At 45.0% G+C, this 19,549-nt stretch overlaps 1 protein-coding gene across 1 annotated transcript; it reads right to left on the bottom strand.

Moving 5' to 3' along the window:
• Window positions 1-790: 790 nt before the first annotated feature.
• LOC124682378 (alpha carbonic anhydrase 7-like) lies at window positions 791-2,773 on the bottom strand. The gene is made up of 6 exons (XM_047217073.1): window positions 2,492-2,773; window positions 2,159-2,376; window positions 1,866-2,075; window positions 1,578-1,745; window positions 1,291-1,344; window positions 791-1,029 (listed from the first exon to the last, which is right to left on the bottom strand). The coding sequence occupies exons 1-6, from the start codon at window positions 2,586-2,588 to the stop codon at window positions 943-945; spliced, it is 834 nt and encodes a 277-aa protein (XP_047073029.1). The 5' UTR covers window positions 2,589-2,773; the 3' UTR covers window positions 791-942.
• Between the last annotated feature and the right edge of the window lie 16,776 nt (window positions 2,774-19,549).

The raw sequence follows: 19,549 nt of genomic DNA, 5'->3' as shown, positions 1-19,549 counted from the left end.
GTGTGTAACGGGCCAATGCAGCTGTTTGTGAACACATGTTCTATATTACTGGTCACTGATTACCCTATGTAGATCTTTCAGTCACTAACTTACAATCCCTCACCAACTGCCAGATTCTACACTCACATTATTATTCTAGTATTGCTTTCAAAAGATCGCCATTTTCTCAGCTGCCACGAAGAAGCTCACGACCGTGTGATTGTCTGTTGTTCATTCGTAACCAGAAACGAGCAACTGCTGATATGAAAAGGACCAACATTGGATGCTCAACTCTTCTGCGTTTTTCAAGGGTTGGAATTGGATTCAGACCGGCGTCGAAGGCACATGGCGCACGGGTCCGGTCTCGCACCATCATCGTACCAGGCTACGTGGGCACGATAAGGACCTGCTGAGGTCGTCAGGTTTTGTCATGCCCAGCAACAGTGAACTTGACTAGATCCTTACAAAAATTAATAGGAAAAGGTATTAAGGAAATGAGGGACGCTGAGGACTCACCTAGCTCTAACAAGGATTGCAAGAGAGATTATTATAATATCACGGCCGGAACCATTCGTTGCATGATTGTTAACAGGACCGCACCCGGATACCACCAACTGGATTGGATGGTCTTATTGCAGTCCTCGCGGTACTCAACCATAATCAAATCCTAGCCAGTCTTTTTTTCGTTTTTTAAGGGATTGACAGTTGGATGAGAGCTATGGAGTACCCAACAATAATTAAATCAACCAGCAAAAACAATATTTAAATCGACGATATATAGATCTCAACATCAGACATATACACATGGATATGAACCAGTCGTGCCCCTTTATTCAGCAACCGTATATACGCATCAAAAATTCGAAATGGATAGAACGACCTACAGTACAAAAAATATGGTATAATCAACGTATCTCTCAGGCCGCTGAAGTACCAAACTAATAAGAGAATCGACCCTAAAAATCAACGTTTGCCCTGCTGAGAAGGCCGGAACATGCTGATATCTCTGCTGTTCACCTCCTGCCGGGGCCTCGCGTTCTTCTCCATATCCTGCACGGTGGAAGCAGATTAGTCCAAGCTACTTATTCTTTCATTCTCGAATATTAGTCCACATGGGAGTTCAATCAAATTGAAGGCAGCTTCTAGTTTTAGACATGTTTTAATTTGGTTTCCAGGCTCCTTCTAGATCGATGATGTCTTTGGTAAAGTCTACCGCGTACCACACTAGCCCAAAGACTTTGGGTGGCGGTCGTGCATCGAGTTTCACATAAAGCTCGCTTTCATGGAAAGCGGTCGGGAAGAAAAACTTACGTCGTGGACGGCCGCCCGAAGAAGCTCCAGCTGGGGCCTCGACACGGTGCGAACCTGCAAAATTAGAGGATATTCAGTTAGAAGCAAATTCCTAGATGCTTCACCAACCATAGAAAAATAACACGGCTGCTTTCTGAAGACGAAAACGTGAGGATTCTTTCTGAAGAAAAGAATCGGAAAGAATCTGTACATGGCAATGGCAACTGCCAAGTTCTGGATATCTTATTTGAAGTTGTTTATGTTGCTCATGAATCATGATGCGAGGCGTGAAGGTGGATGGAACCTACCCTCCTGACGATGGTCCAGATGACCCCTTCGGCGCAGGGCGGCGTGGTGAGGGAGCCCATGTATCGGTAGTAGACGCTGGCCCTGCCCCTGGCGCCCCGGGGATCCATCACGCCCACCTTCTCCTCCCTGTCCTTCTGCTCTGCTATCATCTCCAGGTAAGGCTCCAGCTGCGAGCAACATCCGTCAAGACGAGAGTTAACCATTGCATCTTTTAATATCCATGTTGCCATGTTGGCTTTTGTTAAAGCCTCAGCATGGTGTCTTACTTAAAGAAAGAAGGTTATTACCTGGTGCAGGAAGGCGTCGTGGGCGCCGATCTCGTAGAAGACGCCGATGACGGCCGCCTTATTCTCGGCGCTCTGGTGCACCATGTGCAGCTCCAGGTCGTACCGGCGGCCGTTGACGCTGTGCTCGGTGGGGGAGTGCCAGTGCAGCTGCTTGAGGTAGTAGACGGTGCCGTTGATGGACACGCTCCCGGCGTCGCCTTCGAAGCTCAGCTGCAAGCAAGAGAACCATCCATTAGCTACTAGTATAGGAACGCTTGGATCGCCATTAACTGAAGGATCGATCCTATAGGTACCATGATGTCGTGGCCACGGTTGATGATGGAGGCCTGGGCAGGGCGGTAGGAGTGGTTGAGGTAGCCGAGGTGGCGCACGAGGGAGACGCGCGGGCTGGCGAGGTCGATGGGCGACTGCATCGACCCCTTGCCGCACGCCGACCACTCCTCCTTGATCTCGCCCCAGTGCGCCGGCCCGTTCTCCGCGTCCAGCGAGTAGCTGAATTCCTCCTCACGATCTGCGTGTGAAATGCGGTTAATTAAGAGCTACCAACAGGAACATCCATAAGGAAAATCAACCGCATTAAGAGCTACCAACAGGAACATCCATAAGGAAAATCGATCGGTGCTCACCTGTTTCCTCCTGGGCTCTGGCTGCCGGGACGGCCGAGAGAAGGACGGCGGCGGAGAAGAGGAGCGCCGCCGAGACGGCGAGACGACCTGAACGCATGTTGTGGTCTCCTGGTCTCTGGGGAGCGTGGTCCGTCGGCTCGTGTGCTGGTCGTCAGAGCTGATGGATGAGTTTTATTGCGTACTGAAACGGGGACAAATCTGGCGCGGGATTTATAGAGGGGAGAGAATGGGACGGAGCAGGTGTGGAACGGTTCAGACCATTTAACCTGCTACCACGAGCTACGGGGGTGGATGAATACACACTGACGCACACACGAAGCAGCGAAGTAAACGTTGGCTGCGGCTCTTTCCGCGGAGTGGAAACGGAGCAGATTGTATGGTCACATTGCTCAGTCTACACCGTGTTGGATAGAGATGTTGGGGTTCAAAAAAGCTCCGGGTTGGTGGTAGTGGCACCATGCCGTTTCATTCTCATTTAGTAACAGGCCGACTTGCCAACTTGGAACGCTGTTCTGTTGGATCGGCGACTCCGAATCTTGGTGAATCAAAGGACGGGCACCCTGGCCATGACATTTTTGCAGTACCTGGTCATCCATCAATCGCGTATTCGCTTGTCTGCTGATACTCTGCTTCCATAACCGATCCTTTCTCTGAGCTCCCACCACATTTCTTGTTTGAACGTGCCCACACGTCCACCACCTGAAACTGAACCAGCAACTTCACATAAAAATCACAACAGGATTTCATTTTGGACTTGGCGGCTTCTCACTATAGAGATGTCTGTTCTAAAAAAAGCTAAAACATGCTAGTTTGAAGGCGATACACACTTTTACTTCTATAAAACATACTGACTTACTACCAGGTTTGTTTTACGTTCGACTATACTCCGCTGTTTAGTATTTAGATTAGATGGAGCAACAAAAGGGCACCCAACAAATCCACAAACTAGGGACAACGTTGACGAGCCATCTCACAAACACACCAAATTCACTTAGCAGGCATACAACAGGATATCAAGATCAACACATAATGTAAGCATTTGAAGGTGCCTATTGGCGCAGGACAGCGCCAGTCTAGGCTCAGAGCGTCACTTGTATGGTACCTCAGGGGTAGATACAGTGGCGGACCCAAGATTTTCATCAAATCTGGACGCATTATAAGCCCAGTCAAATTTTCATCAAAATATTCATTAATTTTATTATCAAAATAGTCTGCGCCGCTGGCCGGAAGCCTGGGCGCGTGCCCGGGCTTAGGGACCGTTGGGTTCGCCTATGGGTAGATACCATCTTGGCTGACAGAGAAGCTATGTCGTCCACACATTCAAGGAAGTCTTTCTTTATACCTGCAGTTAAAGTTTCTACAAACTCTTTGTAGTCTGAAATAGAATCCATGAGCTGCAGCAGTTCCCTTGCGCACGCCGGAGTTTCTTCATCCGGTTCCCGTGATATATCTTGGAGACTTTGTTCAGAACTCTGCTGAATCACGATGCTGTAAGTGGTCTGTATGCGTCAAAGAAGGGCACATTGCACTCAAGAAGAGGTTCTCGTGGCCCTGAAAAAACAGCCGGTGCAGCAGTTGGATCGTATGGAGTAGATACCAACTGGTATTCTGATTCTGGAGCTAGCTGGACAAGCTTCATGTGAGGGATCGCTACAATGGCAATGAACAAAGTGCAGGTATGGATATACATCATGTTGGTCGTTCTGTAATACATACCCCTAATCATGACTTGCATCTTAAAAACATTCTCCATGTTCCAAAAGCCACAAAAAGTCTTCTATCTACTAGTCGCCTAGCCCATGATAATCATGCCTTTGTTGAATATTGGCCTGACTCTTTCTTTGTTAAGGATCAGGACACGAGGGAGATTCTGCTCCAAGGTAGATGTGTTGATGGGCTCTACCCTCTACCACCTTCATCCACTACTTCTCTTGGTCGACAAGCTCATGGGGTCTCCAAGTCTTCATCATCGCTTTGGCATAGGCGTCTAGGACATCCGTCTTCGGTTGTGGTTCATCAAGTTCTTCGTGATAATACTATTTCGTTTAGTGAGTCAAATAAAGAGTCTGTTTGTGATGCTTGTTAAATGGCCAAGAGCCATCAGTTACCTTATTCAAAGTCATCTAGTGTATCCACATCCCCTCTTGAACTTGTGTTTTCTGATGTATGGCGCCCTGCCTCTGAATCTTTTGGTCGTTTTAAATACTATGTGAGTTTTATTTATGACTATAGCAAGTTCACGTGGATCTATCTCTTGAAAAAGAAATCTTATGTGTTTCAGAAGTTTCGTGATTTTCAGAATCATGTAGAGCGACTCTTTGATAAGAAAATAATTGCTATGCAAACGGATTGGAGAGGGGAATACCAAAAGCTTCACTCATTTTTTCAGCGCGTTGGTATATCTCACTTAGTGTCTTGTCCTCATGCACACTAACAAACGGCCCCGCTAAACGCAAGCATAGACACATAGTTGAGGTTGGTCTATCTCTTCTTGCATATGCCTCTATGCCTCTCAAATTCTGGGATGAAGTTTTTCTTACCATTGTTTATCTTATCAATCGTCTCCCTAGTAAAGTTATTCAGTCTAAAACTCCCATGGAGTGTCTCTTTGGAAACAAGGGTGATTACTCTTTTTTGCGCATTTTTGGATGTGCGTGTTGGCCAAATCTTCGTCCCTATAACAGGCACAAATTACAATTTTGGTCCATTCAATGTGTCTTTTTAGGGTATAGCAGTCTTCATAAGGGATACAAATGTCTTGATATATCTAGCGGTCAGGTGTATATTTCCGTGACATTGTTTTTGATGAAGCGGTGTTTCCCTTTGCCTCGTTACATTCTAATGCCGGTGCACGTCCGTGCGGAAATTAGCCTTCTTCGTCTCTCTTTGCAACCATTTAATTTGCATACTCATGAGGGGCATGATTTACAGGAACCACCTGATGCTAATCCTACTAATAATATTTCTGTTGAGTCTTTTGTTCAGGATTCTGGTGCAAATTCTGATTCTGGAGGAGCTTCTCCTATTTTTCTGGGCCTGGCACGGAACCCGGTGTTGATTCTGGTGTCAGTCCTGACACTGACCGGTCTGGAGAAGCAGCCGAATCCTCCTCGCCCTCGGGATCGAGTTCATCAGGGAGGCCAGATTCCTTCCCGCCTCGCGGAGCGCGTGCCGTGGACAGCAAGCGCGCGTGCCGTGGACAGCGAGCGTCAGCGCTCTGCACGTCGTCCTGCCCAGACAGCCTCGTCGGGATCTTCTGCGGCCATTTCCTCAGGTGTTGCGCCTGCCATAGGATCGTCTGCGGCCGAGACTACTACTGCGCCAGGATCTTCTGTGGTGTCACCTACTGCTGTTCTGTGCTGCCTGAGCGCTTGCGTACACGTTCGCAGAGTGGCATTGTCAAGTCCAAGGCATATACTGACGGTACAGTTCGATACGATCGTGTTAAGTTTGGAAATTTTTGCAGTACAGGTGAACCCTCCTCTATTGCTGAAGCTCTTGCGGATGCTCGTTGGAAAGCTGCTATGGATGAGGAGTATTTGGCTCTCATGAAAAATGGCAGTTAGCATTTGGTTCCCACTGCTCATGGATAAAATGTGATTGACTGTACATGGGTCTACAAAGTAAAACTCAAGGCAGATGGTACCGTGGATCGATACAAGGCTCGCTTATGAGGAGCCATTTAGTCATGTTGTGAAAGCGGCCACTATTTAGTCCTGTTGATTATGAGATTGATTATGAGGACACATTTAGTCCTGTTGTGAAAGCGACCACTATTCGTCTTGTGCTATCTTTGGCTGTCTCGCAAGGTTGGAAACTGCGCAATTAGATGTGAAGAGCGCGTTTTTGCATGGTGTTCTGGAAGAACTCTACATGCGCGAACCCTCCTGGGTATGAAACACGGTTTGGGCATGTGTGTAAATTGGATAAGGCGTTGTATGGGCTCAAACAGGCACCCCGTGCTTGGTATTCTCGCCTCAGTTCTAAGTTACAGTCTCTTGGTTTTTCTGCATCCAAGGCTGATACCTCATTGTTCTTCTACAACAAAGGGGGTATCTATCTTCATGCTTATTTATGTGGATGATATTGTTGTTGCTAGTTCTTCTCAGAGCATGCTCTTTTGCATGATCTTGGCATGGACTTTGTTTTCAAGGATCTTGGTGAGCTTCATTACTTCCTTGGCATTGAGGTTAAAAAGGTACACGATGGTATTGTCCTTTCTCAAGCAAAGTATGCAAATGATTTACCTCATCGTGTAAACATGCACATATGTAAGTTGACACACCTTTGTCGGTGACGGATAAGCTGTCTTTGTCTGATGGTGAGTTACTGAGTGGTGATGATTCTACTCGGTAAAGAAGTATTGTTGGAGCCTTGCAGTATATTACATTGACTAGACCAGATCTTGCTTTTGCTGTCAACAAGGTGTGTCAGTTTCTGCATGCCCCCACCACTGATCATGGAGTGCAAGGAAACAAGCTACAGTTTCCCGGTCTAGCACAGAAGTTGAGTACAAGGCATTAGCTAATGCCACTGCTGAAGTCACATGGGTGCAAACATTGCTTACTGAATTGGGTGTGTCATAGTCCCGATCAGCAATGTTATGGTGCGATAATATTGGTGCAACATTGAGATTGACTATCATTTTTTCGTGAGAGAGTTGCACAGAAGTTGTTGGACATTAAGTTTATACCTTCAGGAGATCAGGTGGCAAATGGGTTTACCAAGTCGCTTGGTAGAGGACAGCTGGAAGTGTTTCGTCGCAATCTTAACTTAGACAAGTTAAGATTGAGGGGGAGTGTTAAACTGTATAGATATAGCTGTCCTGTATATGTATATCTCATGTATGTACGTGTCTGTATTCCCCTATATATGAGGTGGACTCATGTAATGTCCTGCCATATATAAAGCACCCGGCTGCCCTGATTAGGGTAACGCCTTCCATATTCGTTTGATACCAGCGTCCTCCCATCGGCGCCAGCATCCCACGAGAAACCTCTTCTGACCGACGACGGGCGCTGCCGTCCCCTCATGAAGCCTCCTTTCCCCGTTGAAACGGCGCTCTACTAGGGGCCTCTCCGCCAGCGCCAGCATCCCCGCGAGAAGCCTCCTCTCCTCGGTAACCTGGCGGTCCGCCATGCCGCACTCCGTGGCAGCTGCTCCCTGGAGGTGCCCCACGCGACACCGTCTTTCCCCACGACATTTTTGTTTGGTACAGATATTGTGATTTCCATTCATAGACTTGTAATGTAAAACATCACTGGAGTTTTGGAGTTCAATTTCAACCAACACAATAAGTACACGCGCCTATGGTGGTGGAACTAATTTTGGCTATTCGAGAAGTATTGATCCTATATCAAAAGTAATTTTTGAACCAGCAATGTTACATTGTTTTAAGAGTAAAACCATCTCGAAAGAGATTTATAATGTGCACGGTGGTAACTATGAGCCATCATTATTGCTGGCCGTCTTCCTGGCGCTCACAATGGCCTTGCAGCTCCGATGGGGTGTGGTCAAGGACGACTGTGGTTGGGTAAGTTTGGCAGTAACATTCAATCTTGCCCTCCATGAAGAGTGTGTTTTCATGAGTGGAGTGTTTCTGCAATTCAAAGGAAACTGAGATTCTTATCTTGCAGGTTTTCTTCTTCATACTTGTTGACACTTCATGAGTGGGGTGTGCTCGAGGACCACTGTTTTCTTCTTGATACTTGTTTGTAGTGATACTTAGGGTGCGTTTGGTTGGGATTTTAGAACCAACTTCTGCGTTACCGCCGTGAAATCTCAACCAAACAAAGTTTTTAAACGCAGCAGATTCTCCTATGTGTAAATCACACAGAGAGCCGCAGCCAGGCGAGACCAACTTCCGCCACGCTGACTTCTCTTATTTGAAGAAAAATACCCAGTGCCACTCCATAAGTTGTACCGTTTCGCTGTTTGTTTGCCGAATCAGAATGAAGCCCAGACCTGTGCGCGTCGGCGAGAGGGAGAAAAGCTAGGTGCTAGGGTTCCGTCGCTCCTGCCGTCCTGCGCCGCCCCTTGGCCGGCTTGCCGGTGGCGACCCGCTCCTTTGGCCACCCCTTCTCCGCTTGTTCTTCCGCACCGACTCTCCCGTTTGGCCGCCCCTTTTCTGCTTGTTCTTCCGCACCGACCCTGGCCAGTGGTGCTGTGCAAGGCCCAATTTCGGGCTGATGCAGAAGCTATGTGCTCCCTTCCCTCACCCTGGTCTATTCCTCTCTCACACATGGAAACAACATCCTACGATTCGCTCTGTCTATCATGTGTCTATTTTCTAAATGCAGTGTATTGTTGAAAATTGTTACCTCAAAACTTGGATATGCTTGCGTTCCGATTGTCAATACAATTGAATAAGAGATTAATCATTGTTAGAATACGTGTATACCGTATATGACTCTGGGTACGGTGTAGTACACCGACCTAGGTCATACCCTTGTAATGCTCCGGCTGGGGCTTTTCCAGCCTATATAAACATGCAACCCAGGACCCAAAAGGTACACCGGTTAAACCCTAAATGTTGACATGGTATCAGAGTCATCCTCTCCCATGACCTAGCCGCCGCCGCTGAAGAAAACCTCACACGATCATCATATCGGAAAAAAACCACCACCCAAAACCTCTTCACGATCTCATCGATCGGAAATTCTCAAAAACCTCTATCACGATCCTCTTATCGGAAGCCAAGGACCCACCTCACGATCTACGGATCGGAAAACTCCTAAACCTACCATGATCATCTGATCGAAAGCCATCCCCTTGATACAATGGTGCCATCGTCTACTGGCCCTGCCCTCACCGCTGCCTTGGGGCCTCCTCCCTCCCAGAAGCTCACCCGGTCCAACTTTTTGTTCTGCCCTGGTGCACCCTGCCCTTCGCGGTGCTCAAGTGCTCGATCTTTTGGATGGTACTGACGCCGCCCCGGCAACACACCTGGAGGCTGAGGACAGAGACGGGAAGAAGAAAAAGATCCCAAATACCGACTATGCGTCGTGGGCTTCACGGGACTCCACGGTGCTTGGGTGTATTCTCAACTCCCTCTCACCGGAAATCCTTGCCCACACCATCGGCGTCGATTCGACCGCCGCAGTCTGGGCCACCATCACCAAGGTCTGCGGGTCAAGCTCTCGCTCCAAGATCAACCAACTGCGAGGTGCTCTCGGTGGCACCAAGAAGCTGGAGCTGGCCGCTTCTACCTTGTTCGCCAAGATGAAGGGGTTCGCATCAGAGCTCGCTGCAGCGGGGGAACCCGTTCCAGAAGATGAGATGGTAGGATACATCATCAACGGCCTCGACGGCTCCTAGAACGACGTCGCCGCCGCTGTCAACGGTAATAATGAAATCACCTTGGATGAAGTTTATGATCAGATTGTTCCCCATGATATGCGCCAGGATATGCTCTCCGAAACCGGCCAGAACGTCGGGTTCAGCTCCTCTGCCAACGGTGCTATCGTCGTGGCTAGGACACTGGACGTGGACGTGCACGCTCGCCAGATCGCGGTGACCGCGGTGACCGTGGGCGTGGACAACGTGAAGAACGCCGCCGTGATGATGGCAACCGCTGGGAAGATCGCCGTCGTCACGACGGCCCAGGCCGTCGTGATGGTGGCCAGCGTTGGGAAGACCGACGCCCTGCGCGGCGTGATGATGGTGGCTCTAATCGCCGCCGATATAATGGAGGGCACCGTCGTCGTGGTCACAGTCGTGCCCCCACTCCCTTCGTGGACGTGACATGTCAGATTTGCACAATCCACGGCCACCCTGCCTCCGACTGTTGGTGGCACTTCAAGAATGATTACAGCGATGATGAGGATGATGCTGGAAGTGGGAAGAAGGGTGCACATGTTGCATCCTATGGAGTGGACAGCAATTGGTACTCCGACACAGGAGCTACTGATCACATTACAAGCCAGTTGAACAAGCTCACCACCTCCAACAAGTACAAGGGCCAGGACGGCGTCCACACTACCGATGGAAATTGTATGGCTATATCGCATGTTGGTCATTCCATGTTGCATACTCTCCATAGTACATTGCATTTAAATAATGTCCTTCATGTCCCAAATGCTTCCAAAAATCTTTTATTAATTCATAAACTTTGCCTTGATAATGATGTCTATATTGAATTTCACCCTTGGTTCTTTTTGATTAAGGATCGGAAAATGCAAAGGACTCTGTTTAAGGGACCATGCTAAGCCCGCTAGTGCCTCTCTCTACCGGGTCATCCAAGCAAGCATTCATCGTAGTAAAGCCATCTTCATCTGCATGGCATCGCCACTTAGGACATCCCTCCTCCTTTGTGATGCAGCAGATTGTTAGAAAAAATCAGCTTTCATATAGTCCAGAAATAAATCCTTATGTTTATGATTCTTGTCAACTTGCCAAAAGTTACCAATTGCCATATCATGTGTCTACCAGTGTGTCCACGGTTCCTTTTGAAACTTGTATTCTCTGATATATGGGGTCCAGCACCTGCTTCTGTTAGCAAACATTCATATTATGTAAGCTTTATCAATGATTTTAGTAAATTTTCATGGATCTACTTGTTGAAAAAAGCGTTCTGATGTTTACCAAGTTTTACTTAACTTTCAAGCCTATGTTGAGCGCAAGTTTGAGAAGAAAATAGTTACTATGCAAACAGATTGTCGATGTGAATATGAGAAGCTCAATGGATTCTTTCAGAAAATAGGCATTACTCATCATGTGTCTTTCCCTCATGCCCATCAACAAAACGGTTCCGCTGAACGAAAAAACCGTCATATTGTTGAAGTAGGTCTCTATCTACTCGCACATGCCTCCATGCCTTTGAAATTCTGGGATGAAGCTTTCCTCATGGCCACCTTTCTTATAAATCTTCTTCCTTGTAAAGTTATCAACAATGAGACTCATGTAGAACGCCTTCTCAAAATCAAACCAAATTATGATTCCCTTCAGATTTTTGGGTGTGCCTGTTGGCCAAACCTTCGTCCTTACAACAAAAGAAAGCTCGCTTACAGATCCACACGTTGTGTGTTTTTTGGGATATATCCCACTTCACAAAGATGTCAAGTGTTTGGATGTGACTACTGGTTGTGTTTATATTTCTTGGGATGTAGTCTTTGATGAGAATGCTTTTCCCTTTACATCTCTCCATCCTAATGCTGGTAGGCCTCTCACCCAAGATATCCTTATTTTACCCACACCACGTAATGCATGTACTCATGGGGATGCTCAATCTGATGATCATATGCCATTGCCTATTATTCCAATCCTACTCAGGATACTCCCCCACATGCTGCTGCTGAAGATAATGGTCTTGAAGATGAACATACTGGTGAAACTTCGAGTGAAAATGATGAAGAAACGAGTGAAAACAGTAGTATATTTGATGTTGCAGAAAAGACAACACAGGCACCAGATCCGAGGCTGATCTCCCTGCCACCTCGGACTCTGACGGCGCTGATCTCGAGGAGGATCCTCTAGCCTCCCGCCCTCTTGTCGGCTCTGCTGCTGAGGAGCAGCAGCCACGCGCCTCCGCCCCACTACGCGTCACACGCATCGCCAGCCGACATCGCGGGCAACGCCCGCCATCAATGCTCCCACGGCACACGCCATGCCGCGCCAGCAGCTATCGCGGGCCCCATCCCGGTCCCCGTCGCCACCTGGTCGTGCGCACCGTTCGGCGTCTCCCATTGGTCGCAGCAGGTCCTCGCCAGGAGAATCTCCGCCATGGCCTGCTGCACCTGCTGGTGGCAGCACCGATCCCGAGGAGGATCTTCGCCAGCATGCTGGATCCTCTACGGCCCCTCCTGCTGCAGTTATTCTTGCATCTGGTGTTCAAACTAGGTTACAAAAAGGTATAAAACAACCAAAAATTTATAAGGATGGTACCGTCCGTTATGGCATGCTTGCATCTTCAGATGAGCCTCGCTCTCTTCCTGATGCTCTTGCGGATCCGCATTGGAGACAAGCAATGGAGGAGGATCATGAGGCATTGCTTCAAAATCAAATGAAAATGTGATTGATTGCAAATGGGTATATCGCATCAAGAAACATGCACATGGCACTATTGACAGGTATAAAGCTCGTCTTGTTGCAAAAGGTTTTAAGCAGAGATATGGAATTTATTATGAAGATACATTTAGTCATGTTGTTAAAGCAGCTGCTATCAGAACAGTTTTAGCTATTTCAGTCTCTCGAGGTTAGAATTTGCGGTAGCTAGATGTCAAGAACGCGTTTTTGCGTGGTGTTCTAGAAGAGGAGGTTTATATGAGACAACCCCCAGGTTTTGAAAATCCTAAATCTCCTGATTTTATTTGAAAGTTAGATAAAGCTCTTTATGGTCTTAAACAAGCCCCTCGAGCATGGTACTCTCGTCTTAGCTCCAAATTACATGATCTTGATTTTACACCATCAAAGGCAGATACATCCGCATCACAATATTCCTGTTAATATATGTTGATGACATTATTGTGGCAAGTTCCTCAAATGATGCTATAACTGCCTTAGTCAATGATCTCAATGATAATTTTGCTATTAAAGATCTTGGTGACTTGCATTGGAATTGAAGTCAAGAAAACTCGGCATGGTCTATTGCTTACGCAAGAGAAGTATGCCAATGATCTACTTCAAAAGCTTGGTGTGCGTATATGCAAGTCGGCTCCTACGTCGCTTTCTTCCACAGATCCTCTCTCTCTTGTTGATGGGGATCCCCTTGGTCCTGAAGATAGCACAAAATATCGCAGTATTATTGGAGGGCTGCAATATCTTACACTTACAAGGCCTTATATTTCTTTCTCAGTAAACAAAGTATGTCAGTTTCTACATGCTCCAACCACTGTTCATTGGACAGCTGTTAAGAGAATTCTCAGATATGTTAAAGACACCGTTGATATTGGTATCACTTTCCAGCCATCATCATCTACACTTTTGAGTGCCTTCTCTGATGCTGATTGGCCTACAGGAGGCTTTGCAATTTTTGTAGGGCCAAATCTGAGGCTTTGCAACAGTTTCACATTCAAGTACAACTGAGTATAAAGCATTGGCCAATGCAACTGCTGAAATGATTTGGGTTGAAGCACTTCTTGGTGAACTTGGAGTTCAGTTAAAGGAAAGACCTTGTTTGTGGTGTGACAACCTTGGTGCCACATATCTGTCAGCAAATCCAGTATTTCATGCACGTACTAAACATATTGAGATAGATTTCCGCTTTGTTCGAGAACGAGTGGCTGAAAAGAAGTTGAATATTAGGTTTGTGTCAAGCAAAGATCAAGTTGCAGATGGTTTCACTAAGTCACTTCCAGTTAAAAATCTTCATGAGTTTAGACGGTTTAGATTAAGGGGGGCTGTTAGAATACGCGTATACCCGTATATGACTCTGGGTACGGTGTAGTACACCAACCTAGGTCATACCCTTGTAATGCTCCGGCTGGGGCTTTTCCAGCCTATATAAACATGCAACCCGGGACCCAAAAGGTACACCGGTGAAACCCTAAACGTTGACAATCATATCTACGTACTAAACCAATATGTGAACTAGTCATCAGTATAAACTACTCCGTACAAAGCATTTCTAGACCAAAATCAGATGCACATCACACTCGGCAAAATGGAAGAAGTATCAACTTCTATATTATCATGTCTATCTCCGAGGCATCCAAAATTGTTTTATGCCACATTCTATTCAAAAGCATGGAATATTATGAAAATTTTAAAAATATTGTTCCGAAATGACAATTACATGTTAATTAGTGCACATATCAAAGTTTTTCGATCAATTAACATATGAAACGTCTCTCAGAGCCTAAGGGGTACTATAGATATTTTCAACCAAACCCACAGTTCACAGTTGCTACAACCAAACAACTTCCAGAAAATCCACAGTTCTCAGCTCACAACAGCTTTTTCACAGTTCACATCTGCTTTTTGCGAATCCACGGCTCAACCAAACACACCCTTAACTTTCATAGTTCAGCTTTTCAGAAGCGGTCAGCGGTAGGATCTTTAGTTGTCTGCAGCTTTCATGTTGTTACCCCTGCATGCCACCGGCTGCAGCTCTAAGCAGCATACTATCATTCCTCGATTCCCTCTAAGCAGCATGCAAGGGTCTACTTTCATATTTGCACCTTCACATATCTGAATGGTGATTCTCTATAGTAGGAGGGGAGGGCGTTTGATCTGAGTACGCAAGGGGGAAGCAGGAGGGAATTGATATGACATGAATTCTTTGGCTGTGAATTTGTATTTCCGGTTATATTAGCTAACTAACAAGAACAGAATGCCATATGTGACTAATGAAAACGTTGTTTTGGCCCTGGAAGCAAGGAATTTATGCCCGTTCATGTATGCTGACACCATGACTAAGGTCACTTAGTTCTCCAATGCTTCCAATTGCATTTTATTTACACGTGTTGGGTAATTATGCAGAGTGTGTAGCACAAGATTATAGTGCTGATGTTACCAAAGCGGTGAAAGAATTTCCTGATAGGAGCTCAGAAATAATGATATATATGAATAGGTCTATGCTTTGCCTGTGTACGAAGGAGAATTATGTGGCAAACAGAGTCTGGTATTTTATATATGTTGTTCAATTCTGAAGGGGATGATGATATACCAATTGTCTTTTCCAAAGTGTTTGTATGAATCCCACACTAGAACTAGAAGCATCTTCAATGAAACACAAGCCTTATTTATTTGCATCAATTAATTAAGACATGTGTTGCACGTGCACAACTAACTTGTAAAAAACTAAATAAGAGAACATTTGAATAAGCAATGACATCTGAAACAATGGAGAAACACGTCTTATCACCTTTTTTTCACCTCCCTCTCTTCCCGCTAAGAAATTATCCTATGTAGCATTCCTAAGAGAAGTCTGACATCACCCCACTGTATGTACATATACCCTTAGACACTAGTCGTTAGCAGTTGCAACGAATGAGAAAGAAAACAAACCACATGCAGCAATAAGCATATTTCAAAAATGCAGGCCATTGAAACTTTGTAACTGTCATAATCAATTAGTATGGGAATAGACAATGCACTAGAATGTATGTAGTAACACTTTTCTAACTCGACAACTAATATTTACAAAATAAATTGGATTGGCAGAGTGAAAATAGTATGATTAGATTTGTCATGAAAACATTTTCCTATTATTATAATTTTGTGGCTCTCTACTAACAGATTCGTAATCTAACGGTCAAAATTGCACGCAGAAACTATGTCAAAAGTTAAAACTCAAAACAACATGCTTTGTTTAACTGAGGGAGCAGAAAATAGAAGTAAAACATTGGCCAGTGTTGACTTGAGATTTTCCCTAAGAGTTAACTTGAGAAATGTTTGCATGATGCACAGTTTATAAAGCATTTCCTAAACAACTATTGTCTGCACTGTGATGAGTACTAGTAGTACAGATCCTCCAATTATCAGAATTGTGAATTAACTTTCACTAAAAGATAAGGGTTTCCGCTTTGATGCATGAATTTTAACAAGTCGTTCTTGAACATACCAATGGTTAAAACAGACTTCAGGTCTTTTCTTTTGATGTTGTGATATATATAGTATTCCCTCCATCCCTGAATGTAGCGCCAAAAAATATTCCCGTAGACCAAGGCAGGGTTGTTGGAGGGAAGACTTGGACGCAAATAGCCCCCAGTAATCCATTCGGTGGCGTTAATATCACTCGTTTAGGACACTAAAACCTAACGAGCTCCGTTTCTCCCCATTGGCCATCCTTATCGCTACCTGCAGGCACGGTCTCTTTGCTGATCCTCTCTTGAACACCACACTTCCTCTACCTCACGCACCCACCTCGCTGCTTGGGCCATGAAAAAGCCTCCATTGACCATTGGTTAGCTCAGGTGTCACTCGGATCGCCAGTACAAAATGAGTATTGCAACCAAACAAAGATTTGAAGAATGGCGAATTATCACTCAAAAATTCTGAACCTTTTGTACATCCGAGCAAGTTTTTGTCTCTTTCGTGTCCGGTAAGAACCATATGAACCCCACATGATGAGGCCTCTTCACAGCTTCCCCTCTATCTTTAGCCTTGTTCATGGTAACCTACACCAATCGAATAATTCAACGACCTCACAAGGAGTTCCGCGGTGACATCAAGGATGTGTGATGACGCTCACTTTGTGGGTTCCACTTCCACCATAGGCGCAGACTCTTTGGGCACTATTGCACACGTCACGGTTGAAGTACCTGAAGGTTTCGTGTTCGAGGTACAGGTACAAGGTCCAATGTCCATTTCTTGCAAGTACAGGCTGTCACCGTCCGAGGCGAACAAGCCGCCACGCCTTCTACCATCTGGCCCATCAACAGGGTTGTCTTCTATCTCGTGAGGCTTTATAACGACACGAGCTTCTAATTCTTTCCTGGCGTACTATGATGTCCATTATTCTCTAGCACGTGCAGGAGGGGGAAAAACAGATGTTCCTACCGTTTCTAAGCTTAGTGTCACCTAATGAGGGACTAAACAGTTAAACATGTGTGCTACATATTCAGTGAAGGAGAGACGATAAGATGACTAACCTCGTTATTTTTAGCCTGTAGAACAGAAACATGACTCTTTTTCTCCTCCAGCATTTTAGCAATTCCTTGTAACTGCTTTTGTATATCAATTGACTCATCATGCTTTGAGACAAATATCCTTTTAGTCTCATTAGCAAGAGAAATAAGCCCAGGTTTTAGGGCAGTTTTGTAGGTGGTACCAAGGATCTCCGCTGGGGAGGATCCTTTCGCATTTACCATGTACTGGAAATCAATACTGGGTTTCAACCTGCAAAACAGCATAAGAGTGCTTTACATTAAGGCAGCAAACTCTAGATATAATTGACCATACAGAAGTTTGAGGATAAACAACAAAATCACAATACAGTGATATCTTTCTGAGATCTTGATCTTTGTTTGCTTCAGTGCCATCACTAAATAGCTGAGCACTGAGATCCAATTTGAGAACAATATAAGAATACTAGATCATCCAAAACCTATCTTGGCGATGGTTTCTTATGAAAAGAATGTTATTATACCTTCATTTTTTATATTTCTCAATTACCTACTCCATCGGTTTTACCGTCAAACATAAATAAAGAAGATAAAAGAACTAATCCTGCAGGATTGTCTGGCTAGAAATCTAATACAAACTGGAGGCTCCTTTGGAGCTTTCACATTGATTCTAGAGAAATAGAAAAAAAACGCTACATATAATCTGTTCATTTTAGATCAAGTTAAACAAAGGGTTAAGATAAATACTCGCAGGCACCAATTATGTCGGATAGTTGAAATGTTTTGGAATTTCAAAAGTGGCAAACACAGTATAAGTAGTTTCATGCCATGTAGACAGAGGGAAGTAGACTAACGCTTGTCAGGCTAGATTTTCCTGCTAGAATCAACCTTCATATCATCTTTCATATATGACATAATCAAGCCTATCATCCAGAAATTTAAATATGGCATATTTCTATTCCGTTATATTGAGCATTCCCTCTGTTCCAAATTAATTGATGCAACTTTGCCTAGATACGCATGTATGTAGACGCATTTTAGTGTATAAATACATTTGTATCCAGACAAAGCTACATCACTTAATTTGAAACAAAGGGAGTATATGACTTCTAGAAGCCTCTGTCTTAATCCTAGGAAAGACAAAAAATAGATTCGCAAGTTGATCAGGGTTATTTTATAAAAAGGTTAAATTATCCCTTGAATACGATAGACAGAAAACACTTGTTCAATTAGTATCACATCATGAAAAGTATGGACTATCCTTATTCAGTTGGAAACATATATTTAGTACTATCGTGCAGCTACCAATTAAAACAAGGCACACCAATCGGAAAAGAGAAAAAACACACTTTAATGTAAGAATATTATATGAAGCAAAATATATAAGAGCTCTTTGTAAAGTTGTAGCTAGCGTAGCCATATAACCTTTGCTAGAAATTCTTCCATATATGACTCAATTATTTTGTAACATGATGGCATGTTCAACAGCAAAAGCTAAAGAAACGAATGATCAAGGACAGTCAGTCAGGGAATGAAGAGACTTAAGTTAGGGAAACAATTGAAGGGAGAATAGGAGACAAAGTAGATCAAGGGTAAAAACGTATCATGCCCAACATCTTTCCTGCACTTTCTGCTGTGTAACACAGCAATGTTGGAACCATCTTTATCCAGCTAATGTAAAGGAGTGAAGGACTGCCTATTCCCTGTCTCAATCAGAAGTCTATGTATGCACAGATCTGATCTCAGTAACAAAGCTAAACCTCTAAACTGCAGTAACCACAACTCCTATACAACGTAAAATAAGCAATACTAATTAATTCCCAAACGAACCACTATTTGAATTATGGACATTAAGAAGACCAAACATATTAAACTATGGAGCACAATGTCAAGACTAGAATAGATAGATACTTCTTTAAATTATTTCTTCGTATCAAATAAGAGTAGCAGTTACTTTGCTAGCATCAGTTTCAAGGTGCTTAAATAATAACCGATTCATTGGTGAAAGAATAATATGGACAAACTCAAAGATTGAGGAAATCCAAAGTTCTTTTGGGGGAAATCTTACTTTCTGAGGGCGTGGTTGCACTCCTCAGCAAGCCCCTCAATATCCTCGAGCTTACTGACCAGTGAAGGTTCCGAGTTCCCATCCCTTCTCATCCAGCGCCGCATTGGCATTCTCCAGTTTGGCAATATCATGCTCCACCGCTTGCATCTGCCTAGCCATCCTATCGACATCCCTCGCATTCACCACCTGCATCTCCACCTTTTTCACTAGCTCCTCATTCTCAGCCATCATTCGCTGGCCATTCATTACCTTGGCCTCAAGCTCCTTGTCTTTCTCCAACAACGCATCTTCCTTCTCCTTGATCTTGGTGGACCAGCTCTTCACCACAGCCTCAAACTTGTGAACGTCCGCAGTGAATGCCTCCTTCTTCTCCTCCAGTGCCCTCAGGCGAGAGGGCTGTGAGGTTTGCTTATTCGGCTTTGCTATCAGATCCTCGACCTCCTTCTCCAGCGCCTGAAGGGCCATTTCGCACGCATCGGCTTGGGC

Source organism: Lolium rigidum, chromosome 1 (genome assembly GCF_022539505.1).
Source record: "Lolium rigidum isolate FL_2022 chromosome 1, APGP_CSIRO_Lrig_0.1, whole genome shotgun sequence".
NCBI lineage: Eukaryota > Viridiplantae > Streptophyta > Magnoliopsida > Poales > Poaceae > Lolium > Lolium rigidum.
This window is presented reverse-complemented; position numbering and strand designations above follow the sequence as displayed.